Here is a 20,405-nt window from a genome sequence, read left to right as displayed (position 1 = left end):
AGATTAAAGACATTATTGGTGATATCAAGTTCTTAGGGTTCTTATGGTTTTAAAAATAGATTGAGACGCAAACATGCTCTTTGGTGTAATTGGTGTTCATTTGATTTATATAGTTGTTTTTGTTGTTCCCACAAATTTGGAGGGGCATATGTGTTTGGCGGTTTTCCGTTTGATAAAGTTTACAGTTAAAAAAAAAGAGCTAGAGGTTGTTTGACAATCTAGTGTTGAATCATTAAGAAACCTGACCGATTAAAAGGTAGTCTGAATTATTCAGCATGTATCTGAAACTTAACCATTAAGAAACTTCATGACTCATTAAGAGGTGTATTTTAGTGAACCAAGCACACTCTACCTCTAACTGATTCAGAAATCACATCTTAATAGAATCGTTAAAAGGCTACCAAACAACACCTCAACACTGCATTCTTGAGTTTTTTATTTAAGAGATTGGAAAAGAAAAGATAAGAAAATTTTTCTTTTTTCATTCTTGAGTTTTTTCATTAAAATAAAAGAAAGAGAATTGAAGGAGAAGTTAAGCCTTTTTTCTTCAAAACTTTCCTGCCAAATATGGCCGGATTGTGAAGGAAAGTTTATATCCCATTACCATATTACCAATTTACCCTATCTTCTCTTTTCCATGTTGATATGATGACATAATTGTAAAGTTACAATTTTTTTTCCTATCTTTTCCTTCCAATCTAACTCAAGAATGTAATAAACACTTTTTTTTAACTCGAGAATGCATTTTAAGTATATAATTTCTTTTCTTTTCTTTCTCTATCCAATTTTATTATTTTTTTTTTCTTGTATTTTAAACCCGAGAATGTAGTGTAATCGACAATAAGATACTCTAATTTAGTATTTTTCTTAACTGATAGCGTTATCCAATAAGAATAAAACAGATTCAATGAAAAGATTAAAATTTCCTATTTTGACCACCAAAGGTTTAAAAACAAAGTTGAAAAGTTTGAAGTTTTTTACTTGGCCACCAAAGTTACCTCTTCTTCAAACTAAAATTTCACGCATTTACACTTTTTGATAGGGCTGTGCAACGGTTCAGAACCGTGAGAACCGAACCGGAACCGAAACTGACTAAGTTAGAACCGGAACCGGAACCGGTTATTGTAAACAGGTTCGGTTCCAGAACCGGTAAAGTCGGTTCTCGCTAATCGGTTCTGGCCATAACCGTTTCCGCTGTATATTTATCAAATATGTTGTGCAAACTTTACAAACTACAAAACACGTTTATATAATTGTATGTCTTCTTTCAAGGTAAAATTAATTTAGATTACAACATGAACATCTGTTATACTTTTGATTAAAACCTAATTGTTTAAGTTAAATGAATCATTAGCAATGATAGATTAAAGGAAGATCATATCATTTTATATTAAATTACCTTGATAGCTTAAATCAAAATTGATCATGAGTGCTAGGTCATTGAACGAAAAGAAAGAAAATTTGATTTAAATAATGATTGAATGGATGTGGTTAATAAATTACTCTATAAAAAATGGGTATTGGCAAATTTAGTAAAAACTTTTTTAACATTTCGGTTCTTCGGTTCCAAGTCTAGAACCGCCGGTTTTACCGGAAACCGAACCACGAACAGTTTAATGCAAATTCTGAGAACCAAGAACCGTAATGTAACACCGGTTAGCGGTTCTAAGGCACCGGTTCAATTCCGGTTCCGCGGTTCTGAAAGTTCTGAACCGTTTTTTTGCTCACCATTGCTTTTTGACTTAAGATTTTTAACAATTCAACTTTGTTCACACAACTTTAATTTTGACGGCGTGATACGAACCGAGTTACCGTCATATCTCCACCGTAAGGCACCAGTTGAAGGTAGGTATCTATAGTTGGAGCATTGAATTCTATCAGGCTTTCCGGCAAGATGTTCATCTTCTACTCGTCAGTCAATCGATTAATAAATTAAGATTAAGATGAGGAAGCGCGATTTAGCAATCCTTATGCTAGCCGCATTCGCCATATTCTACTCTCTTCAGGTATCTCAATTCATCCACCTAGAACTTGTTGTATATTATATTTCAACTCTAATTAAATGATTAATTCATCCACCTAGATCAATCTAATTTTTGACATTAGCATGAAGGCGATTTTTCATTTAAGGAGGCGTGGTATCATCTATTAGATGAATATCCGATTCAATACGAAGGTGATCGTCTTCCTCCACCGATCTTAACGGCGATGGGAACATAGAGGTGCTTGTGGCTACACATGACGCCAAAATTCAGGTATTTAAAGCTCGGGCTCGTCAGTAGTTTTTTAAAGCTCCGCCTCATTTTATGTTCTTTACTAGGAAAATTGGTTTTAAATAATCTCAAACGGATGGTTAACTCTGTTAGTTTGTTGCTTGCGTGGCATGCCTAGTGGACCATTGGAAAAAAAAATACACCTTTAGTTGGGACTTTTATTTTCCAATAGGACATAATTTAATTGGGATTATTTAAAACCAATTTTCTTAAAAGCAAACAGATAGATGATTATTGCCACGCAGATGTTTATTTACAACTAGGTGTGTCACGTAAGCATAGACTAATGGATTGGTAACTCTGTTAGTTGTGGACCGTTGGTAAAAAAATACACCTTTAGTTGGGACCGTTACTAGGCAAGTGTGAAGTTGAGACTGTTATTTACCAATAGAGCATAGTTGAGATTATTTGAAACTAGTATTCCTATTTATTAATTAATTTATATATGTTTTTAATTAATAATTTTTATATGTTTTGAGAAGAACCTTAAACGAGCCAAAGCTCGGCTATGTGGTGTCAAATTAATACATACAAGTCTAAAATATGTAAAAATCAAAAATGCCCAAGGATTGGCGAGCCTGAACTAGTTTCCCATACAAAGCTTGATAACTAAAGAAGCTTTCTTTGAGGCTTAGGGTTGAAAAAGCTCGGATCGTTTCGAGCTTTTTATCAATCCAATCTCAAGTAACTCGCGAGCAGCTCAGCTCGTTTGCACTTCTATGTTTGAGGTTGTTTACAAGTTGAAGTTGGTTGAAGCTATTAACACATCTGAGTCTTTACCATTTTCACACACACTGATTCACTCAAAAAAATTTGTTTTCAGTGTTCCATTTGCAAATCCTGCTAACCATCTTAATGTTTGTTAATCTAGCTTCATATCTTGAAATTTATACTTATTTTTTCCAAATGGTTATAGGTTTTGGAGCCTCACTCGAGGCGAGTGGATGAAGGGTTTAGCGAGGCTCGGGTTCTTGCAGAGGTGAGCCTGTTACCAGATAAGATCCGTGTTGCTTCCGGAAGACGGGCAGTGGCCATGTCAGCAGGGGTGGTTGACCGAACATTCAAGCCCGGCCAAGTACAAAAGCAGGTCTTGGTTGTTGTGACATCAGGCTGGTCTATTATGTGCTTTGATCACAACCTCAAAAAACTATGGGAGGCAAATGTTCAAGTAAGACTGTAAGAGCATAAAGGACAAGTTTGGAATTTCAGATTCTATGAGCTTTACTTGGTTTATTTTTGTAATTCCAGGAGGATTTTCCACATAATGCTCATCATAGGGAAATATCTATTTCTGTGAGTAATTATACGCTAAAACATGGAGATGTTGGGCTTGTAATTGTTGGAGGACGAATGGAAATGCAGCCACATGTATGTCCTTTTATCTCTTCGTTTTAACTTTCACCGAACAAATGATCGCACACGGACAGTTAAATAAACGGGTTTTTTTTTGTTTGTGTTGATTCGTTAAGAAAGTGAATGTGTTCATGTTTGTCTATGTCCGCTTGTTAATAGTATAAATGAACGGTTCACGAACGTAAACAAACTAATATAACTTAACACCAGGGGCAGATTCTGTAATGAGCCATGGGGAGCGTATGCACCCCCTCAAATTCGTATTTTCTTCTATAAACTTCTACTATATTAGGTTCAAAGACCCCAAGTGCCCCATCCGAGTTTTTTTAGCGCCCCAAACTCAACTTTCCGAGCCAACTTTTCAAACGCAAGTGTAGTTTTTCTTTCACAAAATAACAATTAAGCTTAGATTATTTAATTGTCTAACAACTTCATCAATTAATTATTAATATAGTGATATATTTTGTTAGTTTAATCTGACCATTATAAAAATTAGACCAAAATATGATAGTATGCAGAGTATCATTTCTTTTATATAATTCTACACTATTTAACTTTAAATTTTTTTATTTGTACATAAGAGCGCTTTGTGTCGTAACAATTATGCAGAGGTTTTTATCAACTGTAATATGTATTTTGTTATTGTGTTTTGGGAAAATTTGTTGATTACATTTCTATACGTGGTTTATTTAATGTAATTTCATTTGACCTGACCCATTTTGGTTTGGCCTGTTTTAGTCTGACTTGACCCGTGCTATGTTGACCGTTTTTTGCACCCACTGGCAAAATTTTCTGGATCCGCCACTGCTTAACACAGATGAACAGAAAAATATGAACATAACTAAGCAAACACTAATTAAAAGTAAACATGAATATTAATCTCTTGGGTCTAAAAAATAATAAAACTAGAGTAAATTATATTGGCCTAACAGTTTAAATGAATACATGAACGAACAAACTTCAACAAATGTAAACTAACAAACGTAAACGAATGTTTGCGAACATAAATGAACGAACAGGATATGTGTTCATGTTTGTTCGTTTAATTAAATGAACAAAAAGTTTTGTTCATGTTCATTTGCTTATTTTATAAATGAACTTCCTGCCAAATGAATGTTTGATTTGTTTACAAGCCTATTCATATTATGTTATTGTTTCAGATGCCCCTTGATCCTTTTGAAGATATTAAAACGGCTGAGGAAAGTGTCAATCAGCGTAGAAGAAGTGCAACCGAGAAAGAAGTAAGAAATTGCAGCTTAATTTTTGTATGTAAAATTTAATTTCTTTTTAATATAATAAAGGATGAAGCTTTTGCATGTAGTCTGCAGATGCCTCAGGAGCTGTGGACTTACACCATTTTGCATTTTATGCTTTTGCGGGACGAACTGGTACTCTTCGCTGGAGTAGAAAAAACGAGGTAATTTGAAGTTTTTATTAAAGTTTAGACTTTGTTATTTAGCAGACTGTCTAAATGAGAATTTGTTTTTACTAATCAGTATATGTAATGACAGAAAATCGAAACAACTCCATCTGATGAATCAACACTAATTTCACAACATAATTATAAGCTTGATGTTCACGCTCTTAATACACGCCGACCAGGAGAGGTAGTCATTTCACAACACAAACGTGATATACAAACGATTTCTGATATTATTTTTCAAATGTAGTTTGAATGCAGAGAGTTTAGAGAATCAATCCTTGGAATTATGCCACATCACTGGGTGGGTAAACAACCTTTTTTTCAAGATTTATTTGACTTGGGATGAGAGGATTAGGCATGATCTCATAGACCTAAACCTCTCCGAGGACATGGTTGAGGATATGAATCTTTGGAGAAGTAGAATTAAAGTTAAGGATTTTTAGGAATAAATGAATACCTTAGGGCTTATACTTAACTTATTTAGGACACATACCATAATGGTATTCCCCCCGCATGTATTATTATTATTATTATATTACTATTGCTATTAGTATTATTAGTTTTGATATAACTGTTGAACTTGATCCCCTTTGTTCTGCTTCATACATATTATTATTATTATTATTATTATTATTATTATTATTATTATTATTATTATTATTATTAGTATTAGCTCTTTACATAGCTATTGAACTTTGATTTCCTTTCTTTGGCTCCATGCATATGTACTTAGAGCCGAGGGTCTCTCTGGAAGCCACCTCTTTATCCCTTTGGATAGAGGTACGGTGTGCCTACATCCCACCCTCCCCAGACCCTACTTATAGCTTTGCTGTCGGTGGGACTTCACTGGGTATGATTGATTGATTGATTTTTCAACTTCTTTTTTAGAACATGCCCGTCTTGAGCAGGATAGGCGCGAGGATACACTGCTAAAACTGGCATATTTTAGGCGGCACAAAAGGAAGTCGGTGAAAAGATCGCCCGGAAAAACTTCAAATTACCCGTTTCACAATCACAAGCCAGAGGAAAACCATCCTCCGGGAAAAGACTCATCAAAAAAGATTTCAAATTTGATTGATAAAGCAGCAAATTTTGCTAATTCAGCTAAGAGTAAGAAGGTAAAATATTAATAATGGTGTATTTAGTAACAAATTACACACAGGACCTTCAATAAATTAAACGTTTTTTTATGATTAATGCAGGCTTCACCTTATGTTCCCACAATTACGAACTACACACAGCTATGGTGGGTACCGAATGTCGTGGTGGCTCATGAAAAGGAAGGGATTGAGGTTTTGCATTTGGCATCCGGTCGCACATTATGCAAGGTAACGTGATTTTTCGTTATCATGTAATTAAATAAGGACTAATTTCGTATATACCCTTACAAACTTGTAAAATTTCATTTATATCCAATCAAAACTAAAAATATCATGTATACCCAACTTTATTAAGTTTTGAAATAAGACGGAGATATATGAAATTTAAAGTTCCATAAAATAAGGGCAAAATGGTCATTTGTTAAATTGGATATATATTTGATATATACAATTACTTTGTAAGGGCATGTATGATATTTGTAGTTTTGCCTGGGTGTATATGTATATGATATTTTCCAAGTTTATAGGGGTATATATGAAATTGTCCCATGTATATTAATTATACCGACCCGTATATTTATATTTGATTATACTTTGTAATTATGTTGTAGCTTCATCTTCTAGAAGGTGGCTTGCATGCTGATATTAATGGAGATGGAGTTCTTGATCATGTCCAGGTTTATAAATTATAACCCTTCGTTTGACTGTTTTATACGTTCTTAGTTTAGTTTATAGAAACTAAAAAACTAACGGTTTATTTAATTTTTGCAGGCTATTGGGGGGAATGGTGGTGAGCAAGCGGTTGTTAGTGGATTAATGGAAGTGTTAAAACCGTGTTGGGCGGTTGCAACGTCGGGTGTACCCGTACGCGAACAACTTTTTAATGTTTCTATATGTCATCACTCTCCTTTCAACTTCTTCCCTCATGGAGAATATTCTAGAAGCTTTGCAAGAGCTTTAGATGTAAATTCGCTCGAGGTAGCAACACCGATCCTCATTCCAACTAACGATGGCGATAAACATAGGAAAGGAAGCCATGGAGATGTGTTTTTAACAAACCGTGGCGAAGTAACCGCTTACACACCTGGTTTGTATGGGCATGGCGCGGTTTGGCAATGGCAGATGTTGACCGGTGCGACATGGTCAAACATTCCGTCTCCGGTGGGGATGATGTGTGCAGGCTATGTGGTCCCCACTTTAAAATCGTTTAATTTGCGGATGCATGATAATCAGTTTTTGATATTGGCGGCTGGAGATCAAGAAGCAGTGGTGTTATCTCCCAGTGGAAGTCAACTGGCATCAGTTGACCTTCCTGCACCACCGACTCATGCGTTGATTGATGCGGATTTTTCAAACGATGGATTAACCGATCTCATTGTTGTGACTAACAATGGGGTCTATGGGTTCGTTCAAACCAGGCAACCGGGTGCGTTTTTCTTTAGTGCACTCGTTGGGTGTTTGCTCGTTGTGATGGTGGTTATTTTCGTCACTCAGCACTTGAATTCAATGAAGGGTAAACCACGAGTTTCTTCTGGTCACATTTAAAGATCAAGTGTTTCGTTTTATATTTTGGTAGAGCTCTGTTTATATACATATATATTTTCTTTTTAAGTAGGAGTGATAGTGGTTGAGGATATCTGATCATTGGTACCCTTAAAAACAGTATTCTTGTTTAAATATAGTTTTAAAACAGAAACAAATGAGTTTTTTATTCTCATATAGATAATAATAATAACTATTGAAACATGTTTTCTGATTGCCTTTCGCTTTGTGAAACAAGTTTTGAACTGCCTGTTTCTTGCCCCACTGAGTAAAAGCCTATAACCACCACAACCGCTGCCATAAAATCCAGTTCTTCGTAAAAAACTGTGAACCAAACGCGACGATTTGTATAGAATAAAGCCAACTATTAGAAACAGGAACAGACATCAGTCTCCTCCAAATTATGTTTAACCAGTAAATGATTCACACTTTACATGCGCTAAAAGTTTAAAAACTAAATCAAAACATAATGCCAATAGTCTCTTCATATTCAATTAGTACCCAGGAGATCTTGCAACACACCATTCCTGACAGCTACATCAAGATCTACCAGACAAAAAAAGACAACAAATCTTAATAACTAAACATTTAAGTGCCCAAACACCATAACAAACAAAAACAGAAGAAACACTAACCGTCAGCGCCACCAACATGCTTCCCGTTCACAAATATCTGAGGAACCGTGCGACACCCAACCAGGTCCAAAAGCACATCCTGGATTTTATACCCATCGTCTGAAAATGACATCGGTTCAAGTGTTTGATCAATGATCATCAAACATTTTATTAAAATAAAGATTATATGAGAAGTAGTTAAGTACCTTGGTGATCAAGCTCCACGACATAAGGTTGCTCTTTTAGTTCACTAAAGACGCCTTTTGCGCGTCGACAGAATCTGAATTCATGGCATATAACACATTAACATCCACTATCTTTTAACATGCTAAATATGAATATGTATTCGGTTAATAAGTTATTAAGGATGATAATTATATATACATTAAGCATGTTGTGACATAAAGCTACTAATTTATAGTTCTATACTACATTATTAGTTATAACACATATGAGGGAGTTTAATTGAAACTTTTTAAAAACATATGGTATAATCCTTTTAAAGATATTGTTAGGGGCGCAAGCGAGCCGAGTTGCTCGAGCTCGGATAGATAAAGAGCTCGAAATAAGCCAAGCTTTTACAAGCTCGAGGCGAGCCCTAGCCTCAAATAAAGCTTGTTTAATTATCGAACCCTAGCTCGAGCCTTCTTCATTTGTAAGGTTTACCTCTTTTGGACTTCTATGTATTAATTTCACACTGCACAGCCGAGCTTTGGCTCGTGTAAGGTTTTTTTTTTCTCAAAATATATAAAAATATTTGAAAATGTTTATACTGACTAACAAACGAGCTTGAAAAAACAACTCATGAGCTGATCTCAAATAGCTTGAAATGAGCCGAGCTCGAGTTCTTGTAATTCAAAACGAGCTAAGCTCAAGCCTAGACGAGCTTGGCTCGTTTACACCTATAATATTGTTGACTTTTAAACTAACTGCTCCACAATTTTTAAACGCTCATACGTAAATATTAATATAAACAGATACAAAATGAGTATGGCATTGGCTATATTTTTTTGAATTCAAATAAACTAGCATGTTTATATTATGGGAGGTGAAGATAAGATGAACAAACCCTAAAAAAGTAATTGCTAATGAATCTGAGCATAGGAGATCTAATAAATTGATTTACATCAATCGATTAAACCGGATTACAATTTATAAAAGTATGAACATGAATTGCTATTGATTATTATATGAATATGAATAGAGAGAATACTAACGGGCAGTATGATTTGGAGAAAATGACGATTTTATTGGAATAGATGACGGTTTGAACAAAAGCCGACGGAGATTTCGATGCTGCGACTTTCATAGGCGCAATCATCAACACCATCAACAGCATGATTCCGATTGCTAATATTACCACTCTACGCCTATTATCTGACCCAAGCTCCATCTTTCTTTTTCTTTCTGTTGCGTTTGCAGGTATTATTATTGTTATTATTAGGCCGCGGAATGGAATGTTAGTTCTTTCTATTCGAGAAACAAACGTGTGGGTTGGTTAATATTATTGTATTTTTTTTTATTTTTTTTTTTATATAACCTAATTCAAAGTTAAAGCATATAAAGATTTTATTTCTACTGATGAAACATAGATATTACATCAATATAGCAGGTAGGCGGGCAACAAGCTGCGCCGCCACCCCTTTCTGAATTGCAAACCCTAACCTGCTAAAGACATACCCCTGCCCCTTTGGAGTCGACACATTGCTATGCACAACCTTTTGGACCCTGGTTAGAAAACGGATAGCTTCCGGTGCCAAGGAGCCAAATGTATCAAAAGCCAGAGGGATAAAAACATGTTGGTTCTCTTCGCAGGCTTTAGCATGTTTCTCCACCTTCTTCGTTTCAGCCCTTTTTATTGCTTGCCCAGCTACAAACCCATTATCCCTCAAACCAGCTAAGGGAGATACCCCTGTGAGGTCAACACAAGCGTGTTTTCCCCCGGCCCAACCAAAGACGAGCAAATCTGCCGGTCGTAGAGTGGATCTCCCTTCCGTGGGGTCTGTAAGGAAGTTTACGGGGGCTTCCTTTTTAGCTGATATCCCAGCTCGCCTTAAGATGTCCCAAAGAACGTCCCGCACCCAATCATGTCGGTATTTGAACCCAGGCATCTCCTTGCAATGAACCGCATGCTCTCCGAATTTATCCAGGCAGGCGTTACGGCAGATCGGACATGTTTCGTCTTCGGGGTACATTGGGACCATCAAACGGTACTTAAGAATGGCCCTATACTCGACCGCAGACATGCTTTGGCCCAAGCCATCAATCGGGATAACGGTCAGAAAATCTTGGGCATGAGGACCTTGTAAGCATTCAAAAACCGCCTTCTGTCGGGGGGACAATCCAAAAACTTCTCCCAGGCTCTGAGCGATTTTTCCAAAAAGGGCATTCGCCAAAGTTTTTTGAGGCTTTGGTGGGGCGGTGTCCATATTAGAGAAACCGCCAATGTCAAAGTCTGGGAGAGCGCCATTTAGGCGTTCCAGGGCCTGCACGTAGTCTGGGTCCAGGTCGACAACTCCGCTATTCCTTAAGATGTGATTCTGTAGCTTCCAAGACTGAGCCCTCGACGCTACAAAAGCGTAAACCCCGACATCATGAGCCGAAAAAAGGCCTAAACCCCCTAAGCGCATCGGTAAAGATGCAAGTCGCCACTGAAGATCACCAAAGAACGGGCCTCCACATACAACTATGTCTTCGATGGCTTCTCGTAGCCCCTTATCAAAACAGGATACCGCATCATCCATCATATGGGGGTGGCAGGTTCGTAACCCAAAAAGCAACTTAGCAACCCCCATGCAAGACCTAAGCAGGAGGAGTTCGCTCTGGGGATCCCTAAGGCAAGGTAAGAGTTTCATAAGATCAACCGCACGAGATGCTCTCCGCCTCGCCAACTCCTTAATAAAGTAGGGATCTCGACTAACAGCCCCTCCAAGGAGCTTTACCCCTCTCTCTGGTCTACCAATCCCACTAGGGAAGAGCCCATCTTTGACTTTAACCCCGTTACACGTTGGCCAAAAAACCTCGGTTTTCTTAATATTAAGTTGCAGCCCCAATGATGGCCCTTCCGAGTTGATAATGTCTAGGGCTTTAGCGACTTCGTTGGCACCACCAATAATAGTCCCATCATCCAAGTACCAAGCATGAAATGGGAGGTTACAGTCATTTTGTACCCGGAGAACAAGAGGGTGTAATGCTAAGGCAAAGAGGAGGGGCCCAAGGGGGTCTCCCTGCTGAACCCCAGTAGTAGCCCCTATACAGTTATCATTAACGTACAACCTAGCCGGCTGGGCATAAAGGAACTGGACCCATAGATAGATAGACGGGCAATGATGATGAACCTCTCGGAGAAGGGCTGTGCGGTCGACCATATTAAAGGCGTTGGAGAAGTCCACGGTAAGTATAGCTAAAGAGCCGTCCGCGTGAAAGGAGTTAAGAAACCGGTTCGCGCTGTGAAGCACCGCCTCTGCCCCATTAGGGGTCCCCACCCCAAACTGAAAGTCCCCTAAATACTGAGTCATTTCCTTCCCAACCATCTTCATAGCCACTTTAGAAACCAACCTACGCCAGATAGCCCCCACAGCAATGGGCCGAATTCCATTATCCGGCTTTAATAAAGGGGTAAGGGGGGCCGAAGCAATAAACTCAGCGAGCACCTTGGGGCACAGACCCCCTAGCCATAAGTTGACGACTTCAGTGATGGCTGAGAGCAGACCCATGGAAGTCACTGATCCTTCACCACTAAGAGCGTCCAACAAGTGTTGCGCCCGCAACCCGTCTCTCCCGCATGAGGTCCCTTTAGGAAATGATCGGATACATCTAAGCACACAGTCCCCATCCACAGAGAGAGTAGGCAGGACGACAGAGCTAGAAGGCAAGGACGGAGTTTACCGTGGTATGTTACGATCTGCAAATACAAAGATGCAAGGAAAACTATTGTGTGGTGGTGGTTAGAAGGGATTCCAGCTCAGAAAAGTCGTATTTATGATGGCCTCTCCGTACATACAACTGTATAAATCACAAAGAGATAGTGTGTGGTTAGAGAGAGTGAGAAACCAAATACTTTACCGTTTGGTGGAGTCGCGATGATAGGAGACGTGGAGTGTTGTGGACAACTTATTGGGTCATGTGTTTGAGGAAATATTCCGTTTGTCTTTCTTGTAGGCGTCATAGTAGAAATCATGGATACCGTTTTGCGTGGGACCTAATACATATTGTTGTTGTCTCCTTTGCGTGGTTGTTGTAGTGGCCTAGCGCCTACTTGTTGTACACGTGGCACAGCCTCATTGGTGTTTTTTCTTGCACAACTCTGGTACTGATGGTGATCTGTCTATGTGTGTTCTTCCCTTGGAGCCAACCTTTATGATACTTTGGTTGTTTGGTTCAAGCCTGAATACAATCAAGATAGTTTCTTTTTAGTTATAAAGTTAAGGTTTTTTTTTTCAATTAAATGGCGAACAATATTATGCGAACAAGGTTAAAATAAGGAGACACGAGACTCTAAGAAGTGTAACAAGTTTATATAGGTATTGTTTTTAAAATTTATGCATAATTTAATAAAACAAACCAAACGTGACAATTTGATACACAATAAAATATATTGTAGGCATTATCATACGCAAATTAAAGAACATATATTCGTTTTCATGGTCTACTTAAAAAAAACTAACATATGAAAAAGTTATAGTCATTTAAAAAACATAAGGTTAAAAATAAGAGGATAAACAGAGTAATCATATTTCAAATGAACACAAAAACAATATTAATGGTGGTTTATTTGTATGTTGCATTGTTGTTTGTCTCTTCAAATAAAAAAGTGTTCAAATTTGTATTAAGTATAGGTTTGAGAGATTTAGATGGAAAAATTTGCTATTAAACATAAAATGATATTTTCAAATATGGTAAGATACTAAAATCAACAATAGCCTTAAAGGCATTGTTGTAAAACCTTTTAAAAGATTATTTCACATTTATCATTTTAACTGTATATAAAATTTACTAAAAAGTAAGTGACAACTCAGTAAAATTGATTTTAAGTGTGAATAGTATGATTCAAAACAAATAACATTTTAAATAATTATATTTATATTTTAAACCACAACAAAAATTTTACCTGATATTGTATTTTTATTAAAAAAAAATCACCGTTGATGCATGTAATAAATATGCATCTTAGTCCATAAAGAAAACTTTTAGTTTAAACTTACTATTAAAACCGCGAGAACCGTCTTTATCGTGTAATTTATATCAAACAATCGTTAAAAACATGTGACGTAAACATATGCTATTATATGGCTTTGTACTTTACCACGTAAGTATCAGATCTTTCATAAAATGCGTCAATACCATACTAATCAACCGTGTTCGACCGACACTCATTTTCATTTAGACATTAACTATTAATTAAACTTTTATAAATATTAAAAAGCCGTTTGCTTACATTCAAACGATTAAATAATTCAAAAACTTTCTCAAAAGGCCATTAAATAAATTAAATTATTCAGTCAAAGTATCTGATTGTTATAAGCTGTATATATTTAATTTAATTCAAATAATAATGAATTCTCCATGTATTTAATATACTTTCATTAATAAAATTAAATTCAAAATATGAAAAATATCTTCACATTAAATAATTAATTAATGAATTACAAACATACTAACAAATTTAAAACCTGCAATTTCCATGGGGTTTTGTTACCCGCCTTCCCCAAATTCTTCACTATATACTCTCTTATGCATTCACATTCACATTCACATTCACATTCACATTCACATTCACATTCACCTTCCAATTGATCGTCAATTGCTTTCGATTCGTTAATTAATCACTTATTTGATACATTTAGGGCTTGTATTCGACGGAGAAGATGACGGCAACGGATACTCTTCGTTCTACGTGGAATCCTGCAGACGATCTCTTGCTGAAGAATGCTATGCAGGTCTGGATACGTTTCCGTTACTGTTACTGCTTTTCGGATTGATTTTGGATTATTATTCGTACGTGTGATTGTAATTGGTGATTATGTTAGTGTTAAGTGATGAATTAGGGCACCGATTGTTATACTTGATGCGAATTAACTTGTGTGACACTGTTAGTTATATGCTAGTGGCCTGTATTGTATAATATAAATATATTTGTGTGTATTCGTTTGTGTATAAGTTTACTGGTGTTCATAGTGATTGATAGATTACTTGCCTAATATATATATGCATATATGTGTGTGTTTGTGTTATGTTTATGAGATATGCATGCTTTCTTTTCGGTTTTGTTTAGTTATATACTTATATGATTGTGAATTTGTTATCTCGATAAATGAACGTTTGGATACGTTTCTATAGCTGTTATTGTTAAGAGATCAATTAGGGCTCCGTTTGTTGAATTTGATGCTGATTGCAATATGTTTTCAGCTATTGGATCATATGCTGGAATTAACTTGTGTGACACACTGACACGATTTTGATTTGATTTATCGAATCGGAACCGGTTGAAGCTAGTGGTATTAAATTCTCATGCAAAAATGTTTGTGTATTTTGTTCGTAAAAGTTTGATTTATGTATGTATAAGTTGATGTAACCTGTGTGACACAGTTTTAATTTGATTTACTGATGTTAGGAAGAATTTATATATGGTGGATACAATTAGTTATATAGTAGTGGCACTAAGTACTCATACAAACTATTTAGTTCATAATCGTTAGATTCGTTTATGTATAAGTTGATGTAACGTGTAATTTGCGTAAGACGAATTTGTTCCAGTTTACTGATGTTCATAGTGATTGATATCTGGTGTAATGATACGTAGAATGATAGATTACTTGCCTAAATATATATATGCGTATACGTGCGCATTTGTGTCTGTGACTCTGTGTTATGTTTATGAGACATACATGCTTCCTTTTCGGTTTTGTTTAGTTATATGATCGTGAATCTGTTATCTCGATAAATGAACGTTTGGATACGTTTCTATAACTGCTATTCTCTTTGGTGGATTTTTCGTATGTAAGATTGCGATTGGTTATTATGTTAATGTTAAGAGATTAGTTAAGGCTCCGTTTGCTGAATTTGATGCTGATTGTGATTTGTCTTCAGCTATTGGATTGTGTGAAAACTGATATTGATTGCATGCTGGAGTTAACTTGTGTGACATGGTTTTGATTTAATTTACTGATGTTAGAAAGAATTCATGTATGGTTTATACAGTTAGCTGCTATATACTAGTGGCCCTATGTTCTCATACAAAACCATTTGTGTGCATTTTACTCATAAAAGTTTGATTCATCTAAGTTTAAGTTGATGTAAGATGTAAGTTGTAACTCACGTAACACAAGTTTGTTCCGATTTATTGGTGCTCAGATTGATTGGTATATGGTGCATAGAATGACTGGCTACTTGCCTAACATATGCATATATGCGCGTATTTGTGTGTGGTTGTGTTGTGTTTATGAGACATGTATGCTGCCTTTGCAGTTTTGTTTAGTTATATGACCGTTTTACGTTTTTGTTTATCTCGATAAATGAACGACAAAACCTAGTTTTATGGTCTATGGATGCATGCAATGTTTATGAAAGCATATATTTGGTGTATACATGATTGCTTACTTGCCTAAATACATATATGCGCGTATTCGTGTGTGTGTTTGTGTTATGTTTACGAGACATATATGCTTCCTTTTCGGTTTTGTTTAGGTATATGACAAAAATGAACGAGAAAAAGCCTAGTTTTATGGATGTATGCAATGTCCATGAAAGCATATTTGTAGGCATATTGTAACCTAACTTAGTTAGAATGTTGATCTTCGTTAGCATGTTTAATTTATTGATGTGGAACACGGGCTCCACGTGTGGTAACAAATGGATGAAGAGTAGCATAATTAGTTGATAATATGTGGCGAAACCTTGAGTGGTGAAACAATCACAACTTTAGAACTATTTAGGGCCTCCAAACCATTGTAAGTTTTTAACTATCTTTTATGAATTTCATTCGCTTCATGTGACATTTGCGTATCGTTCTATTTCATCTTATGTCTTCTAGGATATGGTTGATAAAGAATCTAGTGTTTCGTAATGGATTTAATATAGCTAGGCTACTTTAGTTTCCTTGCGAGTCAAACCACACACACGGAAGACAAAAAGGATATTAGATTCCAGTTTTCTTTGACCAGAAGGTTGACGTGTGTGCTGTTCTGTTCATATTTATTAAGGTCATCGACTCATCATTATATCTTTGATCTTTTAAAATAGTGTAAAGATAGAATATTCATAAATCATAAATATTAGGAATGCATATATCTACTGCAAGCATGCTCTTTCTATTCCGAGAAGCATACGGTTAGTTTCTTAAGGTGGGAGCTTTTCTCCTTTCAGTACTACAACATTCTTCACAAAAGTTAAATCTTGAATACACGGATACACGTATACACCTTAGATCGCATATCTATTCTTGGTAAGTAAACTATTTCACAAACCATTCCTAAACGCGTGTAGAAAATAATATTTTCACACCAATTTTTCTGTTAACTTTGTGCATTGTGTGTTTTTAACTATCTTTTATGAATTTCATCTGCTTCATGTGACATTTGCTTATTGTTCTTTTTCATCTTATGTCTTATAGGATATGGTTGATAAAAATCTAGTGTTTTCTAGTTGCTTTAATATAGTTAGGCTACATTAGTTCCCTTGCGAGTCGAATCACACACAACGAAGACAAAATGGATATTAGATTCCATTTTTCTTTGAGTGTTTGCCGCTTCGTTCATATTTATTAAGGATCATTATATCTTCGATCTTTTGAAATAGCGTGAAGATAGAATATTCATAAGTCATAAATATTAGGAATACATATATCTAGTGCATGCATGCTCTTTCTATCCTGAGAAGTATACATGTTTCTTATGGGAGTAATAATATAAGATTCTTCTAAAAGGTTAATCTTAAATACACGGATACGCATATACGCCTTAGATCACATATCTATTCTTGGAACGTAAACTATTTCATAGACCCTTCCTAAACGCGTGTAGCAAAAAATATTTCCACATTAATATTTTTTGTTAACTTTTTGCTTTTTTTTTATCACAGCGCGGATCTTCTCTTATATCACTCGCTAAAGGGGCAGTAAAGTTTTCACGTAAATACACGTTACGTGAAATTCGAGATCGCTGGCATTCACTTCTATATGATCCTGATATTGCCAATCAATCTTCAGCACACATGGCTATACTTGCACTATCTGGTTCTGATCCACCGTCAAAATCTCAAAAGAGAAAAAACGAGAGCATACGCAGAGATTATTACACCATGCGAAAAAGAATAAAAAATGACTTTTTTAACTCTCAAAATGTTGTTTTTTCCCAAGAACCTAAATTTCAAGTCGATTGTCTTGCAAATGATTTAGGTTTTGAGGAAAAGGATTTTGAGATCTTGCGCCAGGCTTTTCCCGAATCTTTAATGAGTGCACCTACTGATGCTACTGTTACTACAACCACAATTGTTGATAATCCAGTTAATGGTGTTAATAATGCTATAAATGATAAACCGGGCCTGTCTGAAACGAAAAATGATAAATTATTTGGAGGGAAACACCATTATAACTCCCCTATTTCAGATAATAGTGCTTCATCAACAAGATTGCCACTGTGGAAGGTGATGGAAGATATTTCTGCACCGGATATGCCGGTTGATTTGACCAATGCAGAAAATCAACAGGTTGTAGACGACATGCCAGCACTTCATGAGGTTAAGAGTTTGCCGGAGTTTGACGAGGCCCACGGTTTAATCAATTGTATAGAATATACAGATTCTCTTCTCAACTTCCTTAATGAAGATGATATTGGTATCATGGATGTTGATGCAAAAGAAGCTAATTTGTGCAGTGCTGATGCTGATGCTGCCACACCGGCAGTTGCAAACGTGAATCTTGAAGAATCTAAAGATCCCAAATTTCATAGTGATCAAGAGCTTAACGAAGGGGAGATTATTTGCAGTTTAAACACGGAAGACACTGATATACCATGCAATGATGATATTTTCTTGCTGGTTCATGCGTCTAGTCGGAAAATTGTTAAAAGTTCTATTGGTCCGTTATCCTCGTCATCACACAAGAAGGATGGTGAAAAGGTGCTTAATACAGCAACAAATGGGAAAGATTTACTGAGTCTCACGCGGTCAATTACAGGTGGACCTAGTGTATCAAAATGTGGGCCACCTGAAGTTCAATATCTGGGTCCACTTTCTAGTAAAACTTTGACCATTCATAAGCATGTAGACATTAGTAGGAATGGAATGATGGAGAAAGATGCTAGTAAAGTTGAACAAAAGGTAATATTATATATTTACATATGATTTCAATCTTTCATCACACTAAAGCTTTCATTATCTGATTTTGTTTTTTAACTCATGTAAACAGGGTTTAAGTTGCTCTGTGAAAATGGCTGATGTAAAACCAGTGAATGATACTTATGTCAGTGAGAAAAAATCCGATAGTGATGATGACATACCCTATTTTTCCGATGTTGAGCCTATGGTAAATTTTTATAACACCATTGTTCTTATTATCATTTTGTTTTTTTTTTTATGTTTTACACATTTAGTTGGTTGATGTGTTCATTGTCATGTTTCAGATACTTGAAAAGGAGTTGGTCCATGGTCGTGAGTGTATCACAAATGAAGGTAATGCTTATGGTGTTGTACTGTTGTGTACAACTTCTTATCTGCATTTGGTATCATTTTCTTATTATTGTCAGTTTTTCCAATCTGCAGTTGCAAAGTATAAAACCAAGGATGCTAAAAGGATGATAATGAGGCTGGAACAAACGGCCCATTCTTCGTTTCAAAGATTCATGTCATCGCATGAAGCCCTTGCCGTCTTTTACAGCCGTCGTTTGACTCACTATATCAAGAAACCCGAGGTATTCAGATTATTATTATATTACTATTTAAAAAATATATATGACCAACTGAAGACAATTTATGTTATGTAGGTTACAATCGGAAGATATACCGAAAACATTGAGGTTGATATTGATCTAAGAAAAGAAGGTCGTGCTAATAAGATATCCAGGCGACAGGTGAGAATTATGAAAAGATTATCTTATGTTATCCCTGCATCTTGTTGCTACTGCATGTTATTTATCATATAGATTACATTTTTTTATGTTCACAGGCTATTATTAAGATGGAAACCAATGGATCATTCACTCTTAAAAACCTTGGCAATCCAATCATATTAAACGGCATAGAAGTTACTCATGGTGAGGTGGTTGCACTTGCTTCAAGTTCTTTAATTGAGGTAAAGTTAAAAGTTACTTTTGCATCATTTGTTCTTTTTTCCTTTGAAATATAACTAACTTGTTTTATGTTTTGAATTGGTAGATGAGGGGAATATTTTTTATGTTTGAGATTAACGACAAGTATGTGAGACGTTTCTTGGCTAACAAGTTAAAAGCAGTTCAGTAGAAGAATGTTTGACCGGTTGTTTGGATGACTTTGGAACCGTGAGAGGAAGAGTATCTATTTTTAGTGTGCCCTTCTCATATTTATTATTTTATTAGGATATATGTTACCCCATAAATATGCAATTGTGTAGATATGTAATGTATAATCATGATTGCTGCATTCTATTCAGTTTTGGGGACATTAGTGATGAATTGAATACAACTGTGATATGGTTATTGAAATTTTTTATGAAGATAGCATAAGTATGGTTATTACATGTCTTTTGTTTTTATAACAAAGTTTTTTATTTACTAAGATTGTTACGTTTGATTTTTGACGTAATTAGGAAAAAAAACGCAAAAAACTGTTAAATGGTGATTAAAGCCGGTTATACATTGTGAAACATGCTTCTTATTCACGTGTTCGTATCTTACCTTTTTGTGTCATAATAAAAAATGTGCAAAAGATCAAACAAGCACAATGTTTTTCAAATAAGTTGAATGGGGTTTTAAACACAAGTTCAAAATGTGAGAGTTTATATCCTACACTTGCAGTCAACTTTGGTTTTTCAAATACGTCAATGTTTGGAAAATTTATTGAAAAACTTAAAAATGACCGAAAGAGCACGCAAATTTGGTATGTTTAACAAATTATCGACCGATAGTGA

General features: G+C 35.8%; 2 protein-coding genes, 1 long non-coding RNA gene and 1 pseudogene across 4 annotated transcripts; 3 read left to right on the top strand and 1 right to left on the bottom strand.

Annotated features, from left to right (window-relative positions):
• The first annotated feature begins 1,864 nt into the window (after positions 1 to 1,864).
• LOC143538057 (uncharacterized) lies at positions 1,865 to 7,817 on the top strand (annotated as a pseudogene). The gene is made up of 12 exons (XR_013136185.1): positions 1,865 to 2,006; positions 2,107 to 2,255; positions 3,190 to 3,441; positions 3,522 to 3,641; positions 4,787 to 4,867; positions 4,948 to 5,043; positions 5,138 to 5,233; positions 5,297 to 5,350; positions 5,958 to 6,167; positions 6,252 to 6,377; positions 6,761 to 6,826; positions 6,921 to 7,817. The product of XR_013136185.1 is annotated as an uncharacterized LOC143538057 (transcript).
• A 201-nt stretch (positions 7,818 to 8,018) lies between these two features.
• On the bottom strand, positions 8,019 to 9,778 carry LOC143538024 (glutaredoxin-C3-like). The gene is made up of 4 exons (XM_077031665.1): positions 9,523 to 9,778; positions 8,512 to 8,585; positions 8,327 to 8,425; positions 8,019 to 8,237 (listed from the first exon to the last, which is right to left on the bottom strand). Exons 1-4 carry the CDS (start codon positions 9,696 to 9,698, stop codon positions 8,182 to 8,184), a joined length of 405 nt encoding a protein of 134 aa, XP_076887780.1. The 5' UTR covers positions 9,699 to 9,778; the 3' UTR covers positions 8,019 to 8,181.
• Positions 9,779 to 14,082: 4,304 nt separating this feature from the next.
• Positions 14,083 to 19,284, top strand: LOC143538055 (uncharacterized). Its single transcript, XM_077031693.1, has 5 exons — positions 14,083 to 14,244; positions 17,384 to 18,622; positions 18,711 to 18,827; positions 18,925 to 18,973; positions 19,064 to 19,284. Exons 1-5 carry the CDS (start codon positions 14,173 to 14,175, stop codon positions 19,282 to 19,284), a joined length of 1,698 nt encoding a protein of 565 aa, XP_076887808.1. The 5' UTR covers positions 14,083 to 14,172.
• A 13-nt stretch (positions 19,285 to 19,297) lies between these two features.
• On the top strand, positions 19,298 to 20,123 carry LOC143538054 (uncharacterized). The gene is made up of 3 exons (XR_013136184.1): positions 19,298 to 19,371; positions 19,467 to 19,592; positions 19,676 to 20,123. It is a non-coding gene; the product is annotated as an uncharacterized LOC143538054 (long non-coding RNA).
• The last annotated feature ends 282 nt before the right edge of the window (positions 20,124 to 20,405 follow it).

This window comes from Bidens hawaiensis, unplaced genomic scaffold, assembly GCF_021521415.1.
Source record: "Bidens hawaiensis isolate Kalapana, Puna unplaced genomic scaffold, B.hawaiensis_p1.1 tig00011466_1, whole genome shotgun sequence".
NCBI lineage: Eukaryota > Viridiplantae > Streptophyta > Magnoliopsida > Asterales > Asteraceae > Bidens > Bidens hawaiensis.
Note: the sequence above shows the minus strand (reverse complement) of the source record. Positions and strands in the feature narration are given on the sequence as shown.

What these genes read in the sequence shown, in the direction of transcription:
- LOC143538055 (XM_077031693.1), top strand. Translation starts at nt 14,173, where the DNA reads ATGACGGCAACGGATACTCTTCGTTCTACGTGGAATCCTGCAGACGAT. An exon ending in CTAGTAAAGTTGAACAAAAG is followed by an intron (nt 18,623 to 18,710) that starts GTAATATTATAT and finishes TCATGTAAACAG; the next exon opens with GGTTTAAGTTGCTCTGTGAA. An exon ending in TTTCCGATGTTGAGCCTATG is followed by an intron (nt 18,828 to 18,924) that starts GTAAATTTTTAT and finishes GTCATGTTTCAG; the next exon opens with ATACTTGAAAAGGAGTTGGT.
- LOC143538024 (XM_077031665.1), bottom strand. Translation starts at nt 9,698, where the DNA reads ATGGAGCTTGGGTCAGATAATAGGCGTAGAGTGGTAATATTAGCAATC. An exon ending in TTCTCCAAATCATACTGCCC is followed by an intron (nt 8,586 to 9,522) that starts GTTAGTATTCTC and finishes CCATGAATTCAG; the next exon opens with ATTCTGTCGACGCGCAAAAG. An exon ending in GCATGTTGGTGGCGCTGACG is followed by an intron (nt 8,238 to 8,326) that starts GTTAGTGTTTCT and finishes TTTGTCTGGTAG; the next exon opens with ATCTTGATGTAGCTGTCAGG.